Source organism: Pelobates fuscus, chromosome 9 (assembly GCF_036172605.1).
Source record: "Pelobates fuscus isolate aPelFus1 chromosome 9, aPelFus1.pri, whole genome shotgun sequence".
Classification (NCBI taxonomy): domain Eukaryota; kingdom Metazoa; phylum Chordata; class Amphibia; order Anura; family Pelobatidae; genus Pelobates; species Pelobates fuscus.
In genome coordinates, this window is record NC_086325.1 from 27,261,905 (window position 1) to 27,277,174 (window position 15,270).

Consider the following 15,270-nt stretch of genomic DNA (forward strand, 5'->3'; position numbering starts at 1 on the left):
GAAATCCCCTGGATTTACTGTATGGAAACCCCTTGCATGGGGAACTGTATAAATATGCCAGCTGTGAATAAAGCCAGTCAGTTGACTCCCAAACTGTGTTTCGTCCGGTTATTGGGAGGATTGGGGATATTGCCGTGCTTTCTACTCTGACTGTGGATTTCCTGAAGATACCAACGGATATCGTGTACTATTATACTGCATTCCGTTACAATACATTAGCCCAAATACATAGAAAGAGAGTTACCTGTGCGCTATCCCAAATTCCTATGCAGATTTAAATAACAGGAGTTTTTAGTATCACTCCATTAAAGTGCAAGCTCACCTGCCCAGTGACGATAAACCACTATATTTTCTATATTTTTCTATTTTTTTATTTTTTTTATGGCACAGCGTTCTGTCAGGAAAGGAGATATAAAAAATATTTTTATATTTATTTCATGGTAAAAATCTATTGGGTATAAATACTGACTTGTACTATTTGTCACATCAAATATGCCTTTTTTCTCTTTGTTGGGGATTAAATCAGCCCGGACCCTTTGTGGATGATGGATATTTGCCAACTCATTCAGAGCTCTGGAAATTGGAAATGAATAGCAGAGACTTGTTCAATAACCAATTCAAATTCCTTTATTACGCAAGTTATATTTATACCCCATTTTCATAGCAGGGGGGAAAAATGAGCATATGGGCGTGACAATGACAAAGATTGTTTTTCACAATTTATAAACAGCTGTTTCTAGTTATAATCTTTCGTTATATAACGCATTACATATTTGATTAAAACCAGATATTTACAAATACGATTTCTTGGACAATTAACAAGGACATTTCGAAATCAGTACTTTTCCCGTAACTAGGATTTTATATAAATCCTATTTCCGAGCATAGGAGATAAAATGCCACATTTAGGGGGGCGTGGTTTGCGGCCGAGCGAGCTGGACGTGTCCGGGTAGAGCTCCGCTGCGACCGCGGTGCCAACAGCATACAAAAGCGGAGACAACTTGCTAAAGTTACCGATTCAGGTGGGGGAAGCACGATGGATAAGAGAGCCCCGAGAAAGCAGACAAAGAAAGCGGTGGAAACGGGTGTAACTGTGCCCGATATGTTTGTGGCCTCTCGCGCTGTGCGATCGAGCGCACAAGATGGCGGACGAGAAGGCCAAGGTACGCCCCGTTCACCCGCAAGCCCAGCGAGCAGCGTGGCCATGGGTTCCTTGGATTCCGATACCAGCCAGATCCTGGCTAAACTGGCGGAAGTCCGTAATTACCTGGCCACGGAGATAGTGCGCAATACAGCTGAAGTAAAGGCAGAAATCCAGGCCTTGGGGGTAAGGACGGCGGCACTCGAGCAGCGGGTGGAGTCCACGGTCATGGCCAACAATGCAGCCGCCGCCCAAATCAACCACCTTACTTCCCAATTACTTACTGCAGAATCAGCTATTGATGATCTGGGGAACAGAACGCGGCGCAACAACGTACGCCTCAGGGGATTACCGGAGCAGGAAGGGGAAGGGTCCCTGACTGAGGTCGTCCTGGGGATTTTCAAACCGCTACTCCCCGACATCCTGGATCACTTGTGGCACATTGAACGGGCGCATAGAGCCCTCAGGGTTAAGTGGGCGGATGACCGGCGTCCCAGGGATGTAATTATTAAATTTCTGTCATTCCAGGCGAAGGAGGCCCTGATGAGGTATGGCAGAGACCGCCAGATTATCCATAAGGGGGTAAGCCTCACTCTCTATCAGGACCTGACCCCACTGACCTTGCAGAGGCGACGAGAATGGCGCCCGATTACCGAACTCTTGCAGTGCCATTCTATCAAGTATGCCTGGGGGCACCCCTTTCGGCTGATGGCCTTCAAGGATGGCCGCACAAAGCTTTTATTCTCAGATGGTGACCCGACGAGATTTTTGACCGAGTTGGGGATCCAAACCCCTGATGATTTTCCGGTGTCGAAGGCGTCAGCGGAGGTTCTCACCGCTCTCCCCCGTGAGTGGTTTGCGGCGGATGATTGAGGAGAGCGGTTCTCCCGTCGCAGTCTCGGGTCGGAGGGCTGCTGTCCCGGTTGGTAAGACCTCGCGGGTGGGATTAAGTTGCTTGGGAGGGTGATGCCAGGGCCCCGCTTTCTGTGCCTTTTGGGTTTTTTATGGTGTTTTATTTTTATTTTTTGGGGGACCCAGGCTGTCGGGATCTTTTGCGAGGCGCTCTTGGTTAAGCGGATTACCTTTACCGCGGGTGGGTCCGATTATCTTGGGGAGGGTTAGGGCTGCTCACTGTCCCCTGTCCTCGCCCTGGTCCCTGCGCTACTGTCTTGGCGCTGCCCCTTATCCATAGACTTCTTATCAAGTCGGCCCACTATATTCCATCGCCTGACTTTTTTGTTTCATGTCAGGTCCCTTGTGGCCGGGGGCTAATGTACATTTTGACTCTGTTTTTTGCTGGGGAGCGGGATCGGAATAGGGCGGCAGGCGGCGGGATACGGTTAATATTATAATCCCGTCATCTTTATGTTGCATATATTTCTATGTCGGGTTATGATGCTGTTATTTCTTCATTTCTTTGTGGGGGATACCTGGATGGTGGGGCTTGGGGCCCAGGGGCGATGTAATGTGTAAACGTGCATGTTATAAGCTTCTGACCTGACTAAGAGGGGTGGTGTTCTTTAATTCGGGGTCCAGGAATGGGCTTGCGGAGGCGATAGTCATATGGACTCCCCCCCTCCCCTAAATGATAGCTTCCCGATTGAAGCGTTTTGTATCTTGATAGGTTTGATAGGCGACTTGCCAATTCCCTGGGTCTCCGGGTGGGTTTCACGCCTTTCCATAATGCTTGTTCTCGTCCCGGGGCCCACCTCTCCATGCGGTCTGCTTGGGGGGCTTGGGGTTGGTCGCTGTTACCCCAGTGGGTGATCTGGGTCTGGATACTGCTTGACATGGAGAGATACCTTTATAGGGAGGTTGCTATTCCCCCCCCCCCCCTCATATATATTCACTTACTGTTGTGCTCAGAGGATACGAGGTGTTGTGCACCAAGGGCTGTGGATATGAACGTGTGTAGATATGTACCATCATAGGCACAATGTATGTAGCTGTTATAATTTTTTGTTTTTCTATTGATATTTAACACTTAACTCCTGTCGTGGGTTTTTTGCTCTTTAATAACGACCCATCTACTCACCTGTTATGCTCTCTTACATCTGAGTCTCTTATTGGGACTTCGAACTCCAACAGCCTTTGAAGCATTCCCCTTTTGTGGAATTCTTGTAGATATTCCACGTGGATATCTCGTCCAGGTGGTCACTGCCGAGAGCCGGGGGGGGCACAGTACGGAGTTTTCTCGGTATCCCCCTGGCACCCGGATTGGTGCCTCTTTGTGGGGGATTGCGATTTTGGACGTGACTTCAACGCGGCCCGATAGTTTTCCCCTGCCTTTCTGTACTTTTACATGCCTTTTTGTTCAATTTTTGTCTCCAATTGGGGTTCGCTTGGCACCCTGGGGGTGCTATTCATTGTTGGTCTATGTTTATGCGGTTCTGGGGCCCTTTCGGTACTCTGGAGACGCCTCAACATATACCCCGTTTTGTCCTGGCAACAGGTAAGACCACGCTACTGTTCTCTATATTGTTCTATTTTTCTCTTACTATTTTCTCACACTGTTCTACCATCTCTTGTCTTCATCTTCACCTTTCCTTACCCCTCTTCCCTGCTCGAAGCCTTTTGGGAGGGGTTGTCATTGTGTCCGTTATGCATTATTTGTGTCGACCCCTGGTGGGTCCGACTTGTAAGACGAGCTTAACTTCTAGTTCACTACGATGCAGTTAAAGCTTTTATCTCTGAATGTTAAAGGCCTTAATGCCCCGAGTAAACGACGCCTTATGTTCAGGGAACTTAAACGCCTGAATCCAGATGTAGCGTTCCTGCAGGAGACACATGTGCCAGTGCCAGTGCCAGCGAAGTTCACGTTGAGGGACCATACATTCAGAACTGTACATGAGGCAAGAGCTTTGAACAAAAGGAATGGAGTAGCTGTCCTTATACACCATAGATGCCCCTTTCGGATAGGGAATGTGATAGCTGATCCGGCGGGACGCTTTCTATTGCTTTCAGGGAGTTTGTACTCCCACACGATCCACTTCCTTAATATATATCCCCCCAACGACCCCTCCGCCGAATTTTGGGACACAATGGCCCAAATGGTTAATGGCTTACCGCATGGCATGATAGTTGTGGGTGGGGATCTTAATGCCGCTCCATGCCCAGCTGTGGACCGGAGCCGTAGCAGAGGGTTGCCGAGATCGCACAGAAGGGGGAGCCAGGATAAGCTACTCCGCACATTTATTCAGCGTACCGGCTTCTTGGACATTTGGAGAGCTCACCATCCTGATGACCGTGACCATACGTTTTATTCTGCACCCCGCGACACTTACTCCAGGATCGACCTATTCCTAGTTAACTCACATTCGGCATAAAAAATCTCAGAATCCGCGATCGGTTCTATAACCTGGTCGGACCACGCGGAGATCAAGTTAACGATGGACAACTTATGTACAGCGTCTCCGTGGTCCTGGAAACTGAATACTTCATTGCTACAGGATCCGGTCGTGGTGGAGACAGTCCGAAGGGAATTGTCCGAGTACTTCGTTAGGAACGCGGTGCCTGACCTCCGCCCGGCTACGGTTTGGGCCGCTCACAAAGCGGTTATACGGGGCATATTTATTCGCGAAGCTACGTTAAAGAAGAAACGTAAAATGCAACTACTGTCATCCCTCCTGGAGGCTCTGGGACGAGCTGAGGAGAAACATAAGGCAGCCCCGTCCGCCAACACGTTAGCGGACGTGCAGAAACTGCGTATGTCTGTGCGTGAGACGCTCATAGACGATACGGCTAGTGCAGTGGTCTGGTCCAAGAGGACATACTATGAACAGTCCAATAAAATGGATACGCTGCTAGCTAGATCTCTTCGCCGAGACAGGGTCACTCCCACATCACGAGAATTAAGGACGCTGTAGGTAAGTATTGCACGGACCCCACTGATATAGCAAAGGTTTTTACAGCTTATTACTCTAATTTATACAACCACTCTGGGGGAGGTGACAGAGACCAACAACAGCGTGAGACGGATGAAACGAGAATTTTTCTGGATCAACTGGCCCTGCCAAAGCTGGGGGGAGGGAACGCTGCTGTCCTGGGAGCGCAAATCACGGCCGACGAAATAGACGCGGCAATTTCAACCTTGAAAGGCAATAAAGCCCCAGGCCCAGATGGCTTTGAGGGCGGTTACTATAAGATTTTTCGTGAAGAGCTTGTACCGCATCTGGAGACGTTGTTTAACGATCTCATGGAGGGGGGCATACCGGACAGGGAGATGTCGCTGGCCGACGTGGTTCTATTGCCAAAACCGGGCAGGGACAATTCGATCCCTGAGAATTTTCGTCCGATCTCACTGATAAACCACGACTCTAAGATTCTAGCTAAGATCCTAGCGACCCGCCTAAAACCCTTCTTAACGCGTTTATTTCATCCGGACCAAGTGGGATTTATCCCCGGCAAACAATTGTATGAGAACACTCGACGTAACATCGACCTTATCTGGCGGCAGGCGGCTAGGGGGATCCCAACATTGATCCTGTCGCCAGACGCCGAAAAGGCCTTCGAAGGTTAAATGAGAGTTAAATGGCCCTATCTATTCGAGGTTCTTCGGCACTTTGGCCTCCCTAACACTTATATCACTGCGATTAGGGCAATGTACACGGATGTTCAGGCACGGGTCCGAATAGAAGGATCAAAAGCGCTACCCTTTACCTTGGGCAACGGAACCAGACAGGGCTGCCCTCTGTCACCCCTCCTTTTTGCCCTATCGCTGGAACCCCTATTGCAAAAAGTGCGCTGTACCCGTGAAATTCATGGGATCTCGATTGGGGACCAGCGATATGTTGTATCCGCATTTGCGGATGACGTACTGCTGACTCTGACGGAACCGACGGAGTCAATGGATGCGCTGGCAACAGTATTAGAGTCGTATGGTGAATTGGCCGGCTACAAGGTGAATCTGCCCAAATCGAGAGCGCTACCTGTTAGTATGTGCGACCCTGATATTGCTCACGTGGGGACTATGCACGATATTCGTATTGCGAGAAACCACATCAAATATTTGGGGGTTCACCTGACGGCAGATCCTGCCCAGCTTTTCCAACAGAATTACACCCCCTTGATTCGCACTCTTATTTCGGATATGGAGAACTGGCAGGATAAACCAATTTCATGGATAGGTAGGATCCACTCGGTAAAAATGAATGTGCTCCCCAGGATTTTGTTCCTGTTTCAAGGTCTCCCGGTTCGACTCACTAGGTCTGACCTGGGTGCGCTCCAGCAGGCTGCGGGGAAATTCATTTGTCAGAACAGGAAACAAAGAGATTCCAGCAATATCCTGTACAGATCAAAGTCAAGGGGGGGCCTAGGGTTACCAAATTTTTATTTTTATTATCTAGCGGCCCAGCTAACGCAAATAGCGTTTTGGCACTCTCCTCTGGACGAAAGGAGGTGGATTGACTTAGAGTCGTCTCTCATGGGACCTGATATCCCCCAGTTCTTCATGTGGGTCCCTCGGGACCATAGACCGACAACACGTGTTGATTGCCCAGCCATAGCGAACTCGATGAAAATATGGGACGCTGCATCGGTCAAGTATGGGTTGTCCTCCCGGGCATCCCCGTTGGCTCCCTATCTTAGAAACAAGGCTTTCACCCCAGGACTGAACGCTAGGGAATTCAAGGATATCTACAACTTAGGGATTTTGCACAGACCCAGATTAATAGATCTTGTGCATTGCAACCGCTTACCTTCTTCGAAACCATGTGCCTCAGGGAACAATTCCCAAGGGGCCTTATAACAGCTTTATATGCGCATTTAAGTACATCCACGTCAGAATGGGGGGAGCTTACTTACATAGCTCAATGGGAGGCTGATCTTGGTGAGGAGCTGGAGGGGATGGATTGGCAGGAGATTTGGGAAGCTGCAGCGACTTCATCCATTTGTGTCTCCACGCAGGAACAAGCTTATAAAACCATGTTCAGGTGGTATACCACCCCTCTGAAGCTGTGTAGGATGAATAGGATGTCTACGGACGTGTGCTGGAGAGGTTGTGGTCACAAAGGGACCTACTTGCACATGTGGTGGGAACGCCCTGAGACCCAGACATTTTGGAAAGGGGTGGCGGACTTACTGAAGGATATCTTTGGTAGGGAGATTACGCTGGACCCATGGGTTTTCCTTCTGGCCAGACCTCTAGAGGACTGGACCAGAACCGAACAGAAGCTGGTAAATAAAGTGAATCTGGCGGCGAGGCGGGCACTGGCTCAAACATGGCTTCGACCTTCCGCCCCCCCACTTCACATGGTGCTACAAAAGATTAAGGACACGTTCCTTATGGATAAACTTACAGCGAACATCAGAGGCACAACTGCAAAATTTGATAAGGTTTGGGCACCATGGATAGATAGTGGCGTGGGTGATTAGGAGACGCGAGAGTTGGATCTGGGCCTCCGCACCCCCTTCTTCTGTAGTCTGTTCGGGAACCGGATACTTACTTGACTTACCCCCCCTACAGAGGGTATAATGGGGCTTCCACTAGGGAGCCTCGGGATACGGCTGGCTTTCTGGGAGATGTAATGCTGTATGCTAGGAATAGCGTGGCAAGGTTGTGAACGAGGGCTCTGCCTCATGGGCTGGTGTTGGGGACACATGACTACTCCATCCCCTCCTATCCATATAACCTCCCCTCCCTCCTCCTCCCTTCTTGACCCTTTTTCCTGTATTCTTTTCTATCCCCGCTTTCCTATATCTTTACTGTTTTTCTTTCTTACCTTCCTTCTTTTAACCATCTGAATGGCTTCGTATTCTTCTCTATCTCTATCTTGGCTCGGACCTTGTCCTGTCTGGAGAGGGACGCTAATAGCTAGGGATATTCTTAGATGTGTGCGATTATATCATCAAGCGTCCCCCTCGCCCCTCGGCGGGGCTGGGAGAGGTCCTCATGTATTCCGAAGGATATGTGATTATGTATGTTTACTTATCAACAAAATATGCCTCATATGCTATAGCCATTCAAGTTCTTTTTGAATTTTATGTATATGGAAAATAGGAGGGACGCCATGCACACATATTGACACCTCGTGACTAGTGTGCCGAAGACATCAACAAAGCTATGAAGAACATCTGTTTTATTCTATACAAAGTGTTTTCTGCGCATACTAGCTCATGAAAATGTCCTAACAGTGTGATATGTATTAATGTTTCTTGTGCAAATGGTGTTTCACCTTGTTATAAATAAAGAATTAAAAAAAAAAAAAAATGGCACATTTATTCTTGGTTCAAATTAACCCTTATATGAACAGCAAGGATAGATAGCAAAATGGATTTTCGTATCTACACTCTTCAGGTGAAAAAGTGTTGGATGCAGAAAAACAATCCATGATCTACCATTTCTTTGCAACTTGACGTGTTCCTTTAGATATATTCATAGCCCTGTGTCACCTGAAAAGAAACATCATTTTATAAGATATTGTTAACAAAGGCATCTGCAGGTTTTTTTTAGGATGTGCAACAAGAACATTTAAATCTTTGTAAGATTTAACAATACTTTTTTTTTTAATTCTTAGCACACAAACTCTATACCCAGAATTCCAAAACAGGATAAAAAAAAAAGAGTTAGAATTAACCTCAATCTAACGAAAGACAACTTTGCAGCATTAACATCCAGATTCTAAAGTGGAGACCATACAAAAACCACAAAACATGGTTATGAAAGTTTTTTTAGCTTCCCCAGAGCAGATTATATATAATATGTTTATGTATGCATGTATGTATGTATGTGTGCGTGTGTATATTTATTTATAACTGGCATTTATAAAGTGGCAACATACTCTGCAGCGGTGTTCAATTAGGAAAATAACAATATAATATAATCAGACCGATACAAAAAAGGTAGAGGGGGGCTGGGATGGACCGTTGAGCTGACAGGACGCCATCTATAGCAGATCTGGCCCTGAGCACGAAAAACCATCAAAATACAACAAACTGACTGCTTGTTGGCTTTCCAAATGGCCAAAACTGAGTGGAGTAATGCCCCTAACTTCGCATAGAGACTGGTGTGCAACCGGAGGTCTGCAAATTAGAGGCGGCTGGTAACTCGGGTCTACATACGATTGCACGCCTGTGGCCTAACAATGGCAACCGGAGGCCTTCAGCCTGTCCTGAACGAATCAAGCTACTAAAGCAATCAATACCTCTCAATATCAGCACATCCATGCCAGGGCCAAAGGTGGAGGGAGGTCAGCTGGTATAATAACCGGCAGGGGGGGTTATCCCAACCCGCTGTATTTAGCTTATTTCCGTTTGCTTTTGTTTTTTCTTAATCCTAAATTTTAATCTCTGGAAACATCTAACCTCTAGCTAAGCTCCTGGAGTGGCCTGGCGGCAGCCCTAAACATCTAGGATGCGATTAGGATGCTGAAACTGCTGCTTCCTATTTGACCGGAGGAACGCTTTGAGTTATTCTGTCATTGCACGCTATGCTTTTATTGTACATAGTGTAAATCTACATTAAATCATGGGTAAGTGATCATGAAATGCACTCACGAGATGTAGATGAAAAGACAGCGTTGCTAAGGTGCCTCCCCCGATTGTGATGGGGGGCTGATGCCTTTCTCCACTTGCTCCAGACGATGTATTTCTACTTTTATTGCTGGGTGATTTTTTCATCCTTAATAAATTGTTTTCTTTTTTCCACCACCTTGGAAGTCCTGTTTTTTTCACTTATCGTCTGGAGCAAGTGGAGAAAGGCATCAGCCCCCCATCACAATCGGGGGAGGCACCTTAGCAACGCTGTCTTTTCATCTACATCTCGTGAGTGCATTTCATGATCACTTACCCATGATTTAATGTAGATTTACACTATGTACACTTTTGTGTTTCAATTATAGATTTCTCAGCCGTATCCCAAATATTCCTGTTGTCTTGTATTTTGCTGTGTAAAGGTCATCCGATCTGGGTGATGACCTGGGAGGCTGTCTCATTTGAATACTGAGATAAGTATATACTTTGTCACTTATACACATTATTTATTGTGGTGATATTTTTTTACGTTTATATACTTTTCTGAAGTTCGTATTATGCTTTTATTGTAGCTTATCACTCAGTTTACTAGTTGATCTAGTTGACTAGTTTTTGCGTTAATCTCTAGAAACATCTAGCTTCTAGCTAAGCCCCAGGAGTGCCCTGACTAATTCCCACTACACAGGGACCCTAAACATCTATATACCCACCTTCTGACTAGGATGCGGAATTTACTGCTTCCTATATGACTGTAGGACTGCTTTGAGCTATTCGGTCATTGCACGCTATGCTTTTATTGTAGCTTATCATGCAGTTTACTAGTTAATTAGATTGTTAATACCGTAATCTGCCTCCTGTAACCCTAAAGATTTTGTTACCGTCCATAGGCATGCGCAGCCTATTGCATTAGGGTGTGCACCCTAAAGCACAAGCACACGCCGCGTATATATATGTATGTATGTATATTTATATATATATATATATATACATACACACACATACACTGCTGTGTGTGTGTGTGCGGGTGCGGTTAGTGTGATGTGTGTGTGAGGGTGCTGGTAGTGTGCTATTTGTGTGAGGGTGTTTGTGTGTGTGTGTGTGTGTGCGCGCTTGTGAGGGTGCTGTTAATGTACTGTGTGTGAGGGTGCTGTTTGTGTGTGTGTGTGCGCTTGTGAGTGTGCTGTTAATGTGCTGTGTGTGAGGGTGCTGTTTGTGTGTGAGGGTACTGGTAGTGTGCTGTGTGTGTTTGTTAGGGTCCTGTTAGTGTGCTGTGTGAGGCTGCTGTTTGTGTTTGTGAGGGTACTGTTAGTGTGCTGTGTGTGTGCTGTGTGTGTTTGTGAGGGTGCTGTTTGTGAGGGTGCTGTTTGTGAGGGTGCTGTTTGTAAGGGTGCTGTTTGTAAGGGTGCTGTTTGTGAGGGTGCTGTTTGTGAGGGTGCTGTTTGTGAGGGTGCAGTTTGTGAGGGTGCAGTTTGTGAGGGTGCAGTTTGTGAGGGTGCAGTTTGTGAGGGTGCAGTTTGTGAGGGTGCTGTGTGTGAGGGTGCTGTGTGTGTTTTTGAGGGTGCTGTTTGTGAGGGTGCTGTGTGTGTGTGCTGTATGTTTGGGTGATTTGTGGGGGTGGAAGGTGGGGGCAGATTAGTTAATAAATACCCCCCCCCTCCCTTCTTACCTTATGTAGGGAGGGGGGACCGTGCTGCTGCCTTCCCTGGTGGTCCAGTGGAGGTGGGGGCTGATTACTTAATATCCCCCTCCCTTCTTACCTTATGTAGGGAGGGGGGATCCTTGTTCCTGCTGCCTTCCCTGGTGGTCCAGTGGTGAGTGAACTCTAGCCTGCGGGGCTAGAGTTCACTCTCGCGAGATCTGAGCGTTGCCGCGGCAACACTCAGATCTCGTGAGAGGAACCTTGCGGAGCTGCTGGCAAGAGCTCCCCGGGTCCTCTCCTGCCTCCCTCACTGCCTGTGGGTCGGTGAGGGGAGGCGTAGAGCAGAGCCAGCGCTCGGATAGCGCCGGCTCTGCATGAGCCGACAGGGGAGATCCTGAGATCTCCCCTGCCGGTCTCACTCCATAGGTGTGCAGCGGGGATTAGGGTGTGCCCAGGCACACCCCGTACGCACGCCTATGTTACCGTCCTCACATGACTAGTCACCTGAAGTTTTAAGCGTGCTATAACTGCAGACATGTATTTATTTGTGTGTCCCAATATATATCGGTCTACAGCTCGCTGCCGCCCTTTTGCATACCCAGACAACCCAGAATACTAGACAGTTAGTATAGTGGCCTTATACACAGGGCGCAGGGATTCCTTTCTACCCCTCTAAACTACGCCATATGCCAAGCTCCACTATGGAGGTTACTGCTAACTGAGTATCGTCCGCCAGTCTTAGTGGCATTTACTGATTTGTATGAATGTTCAATTATCTCACTTCCCAAGCATAATTATACACATACATATTACTGCTTTACCTATGCTAATTTAAAGGGGAGGGAAATGGGAAAGAATAACGTTTACAAAAACGGGGGAAAAGAAAAGAAGAAAAAAGGAATACAGATAGGAAATAGGAAGAGAAAATAATAAAGGAGAAGAGAAAAGAAAAAATATAATGCCTTATATTGCTCTAGTTAGCCCCTGTGAAGGCAAAAGTAAAATTGCACTCCTGGTTTGTTGTTCAACTGCTCTTAACGCTGAACAAAATAAAAAAACTATTTAAAACAAAAAAGGTAAAAGGCCCTGCCTGTGAGCATACAATCTAAAGGTAAAATGGGATGATGAGACAAGAGGTAGGATAGGACTTTGTTGGTGATGGCAGAGAGAATGTATAGTGAGATTGCTGTAACTGATAGCATGTGAAGGGAATGAGGAGGTGATTGACTATGAGTAACACCTGGAAGAGCATTCTATATAGTTAGAAGGAACCGGGTCAGGTGGGTGGGTAGAGCTGACCAGAAATTACATTGCTTTGTTGCAGGGATGGAAGTTAAATTGGGCATAAGGAAGAGACATACAGTTATTTAAAGGAATTTACAACTAAGAGTGATAAGCAATCTGTGGTGTAAAATTTAAATAGTGTCACCTAAATGTTATCAGCCAGGTTATTACTAACTACATGTAACTGCAGGTAATAATGGAAACATTGTGATAGTAAATAATGTAGTAACAAAGGTGGAAGAAATCTGGTGCAATATTTTCTGAATCTCAAGCCTTACCTTAAAACCGCCGTGTTCAATTGACGTTGCTTTTTTGCAGGGATGGAAGTTAATTTAAGCCTAAGTAATAGGGATAAACGGGTATTTAAAGGAATTTACAGTTAGAGGGGCAAACAATTTGTTGTGTACAATTTAAATATTGGCAACTAAATTCTATTAGCCAGGTTATGAATAACTACATAATATGACGTCATATTTCAGCTCCCTGCATCACTCTGCAGCGCTCACTCGCCGCCAACTTTGGCCTCCCGACTGCCTTCCTGCAAGCCTGCATGCTCGGCAGCCCCACTGGACCCCAGGTAATTAATCCACTTAGCTCTCCCAAAAGTAGGGAGGCTAGGTGGATTTAAATTTTTACAAATAATAAGTAGCCCAGCTTTCATTTATCCTAACATGCAAGAAAAATAGCTTCGGCAACTGCTGAGATTGAATTAATGCTTAAAAATACCTTCCTTCTCCTTCCACATGCTAAAAAGTGCATGGCAATGTTAGGATTCCAAATTGTACCTTTTTCCCCCAATAAACACAAAAAACAACAACAATACAGTCATATAAAATTCTACAACACTTCCTAAAGTGCTAAACATAAAATGTATATGACGAAAAAGAAAATCAAAATAAAATACTTGTCACAAAACATAAAAAAAAATAAAAAATAATAATAATAATAATAATAATAATTGTGTTGAGGTGAAATGTGTGTGTGTGTTTTTGTCAGTCAGTGAATGTGTGTGTGTCAGTGAGTGTGTGTGTCGTCAGTGAGTGTGTGTATGTATATCTGTCTGGGAGTGAGTGTGTGTATCTTTCAGTGAGTGTGTGTCTGTCAGTGCCCGTGTGTATGTCAGTGTTTGTCTGAATGATTGTATGTGTCAAATCAGTGAGTGTGTGTGTATCTATCAGTGTATCTGAGACTGTGTGCTTGATGCTTGTGCTTCATGAGTATGTGTGTCAGTCTGTCAAAATGTGTGTTAGTTCAGGGGGGCGTGGCCAACTGAGCAGATGTGTTCTGGTGGAGCTCCGACTCAAAAGCAAAAAAAAAAACGAAAAAATATAAAAAAATAAGCGAAAAAACAAGAGGTTCCGGGTGTCTGAGAGCACCAGTCTCCCAGACATAAGGCTCTCTTTCGAGAAGCCTACTCCGCATGCACCGCTAACAATGGCACATGCAGTACAGCCAGAGGCGGAGGACACCGAGGAGTTGCAAGAAGAGGCGGAATCACCTGCTTCCTCACCAACTCGGAGGATGACTCCACGCCCTCCACACATGGAGATATTAAGCAGCTGCTCCTAGTATGAAAGGATGACCTCCATGAGAGCCAAGAGGAGTTAGGTTGCAACGGACCGTTTCGCTCACCAGAGGTTAAAACCCGTTTAGGCGATATTCCCATTCCAGATAGACAAGCAGCTACTGCAAGCACCAATCTCCCGAACTGCAAACTACACGAATCTTCCAACTCCCGAACTGCACACTTGAATTCCCCAATCTCCCGAACTGGAAACACACGAACACTGGAATAGCTGAACAGGAAAAGCATGCCATCCGCTTACACTCCTGGCAATCAGCATACAATCCAATTCCCCCAAATACGAGACGACACTTCGGTTTGAGGGTCAAGCAGAATCTGTCCGTTTATTAACACACTTTGCTTATAAAGGATTTTCCCATGCAACAATAATTACCCGATGCACCAATCACACCTGAGTTACCTCCCACACATCTCCTCCCCTCAGCATGACACATAATCCCCTTAATCATAATACATAATTTCCCTACTTTCTGGATGTACCCCAAATACTTAGAGTACACTCCTAAATATGGGATCCCCTGATAGCCCTGATCTGGGTGAGTAACATACTAAAAGATCACCCAGATCGGACCAGGGGTTCGGGAGTTATAGAGGTTGAAAGTTAGGACCGACCGCACAGGCAACAGTAGCCGAAAATAGTTCCATAAGGTTTGGCCCTGCGGTCGGTCTCTGTTCCTGGGTATAACTGGCTGAAAGTACCAAATGAAATTAGCTCTTGCTTGCCTTTATTGTAATCCCCTTGTTCGTATAAGTCTTTCTACCGAACGGCGGCCCGTTCGGTAGTTTCGGCACGAACCCATGGAAGTCTGGAGGTCTCAGCGGTGTTTGCTTAGTCGAGTGTCCGATTTTAGTTCCAGACACTCGACGGCAAAACACCGCTGTTCGGGAGTTTCAAGATGGCCGCCGCCACGTGTTCGTTTGATGAACAAAGGCCACCCAGTGTTCGTCAATTAAGCTGCTTAAGGGTGGTCAATTGACGGCACACTCCAGCTTCCAGGTGGTCCCTCGATCGGTACTTTGTTCGGTAGATTCAATCTACTGAACACCCTGGCAGAAAGGCACGAACAAGCCTTTCTGCAGGTAAAATAAAAGGTTTAGCCTGCGGGGCCATAGTCGCAGGGTAGGAGGCTAGCAACCAGGCTTCTCCAGTTC

At 46.5% G+C, this 15,270-nt stretch overlaps 1 protein-coding gene across 1 annotated transcript in view; it reads right to left on the reverse strand.

Moving 5' to 3' along the window:
• Window positions 1-221: 221 nt before the first annotated feature.
• The window catches only part of LOC134572591 (class I histocompatibility antigen, F10 alpha chain-like), a 57,761-nt gene continuing 42,712 nt past the window's right edge, over window positions 222-15,270 (reverse strand). The window contains exons 9-10 of the mRNA XM_063431647.1: window positions 8,427-8,530; window positions 222-503 (exon numbers count right to left, since the gene is read on the reverse strand). Coding sequence (XP_063287717.1) covers window positions 8,527-8,530 — 4 coding nt within the window. The 3' untranslated portion in view covers window positions 222-503; window positions 8,427-8,526. The remainder of the gene's footprint in view (window positions 504-8,426; window positions 8,531-15,270) is intronic.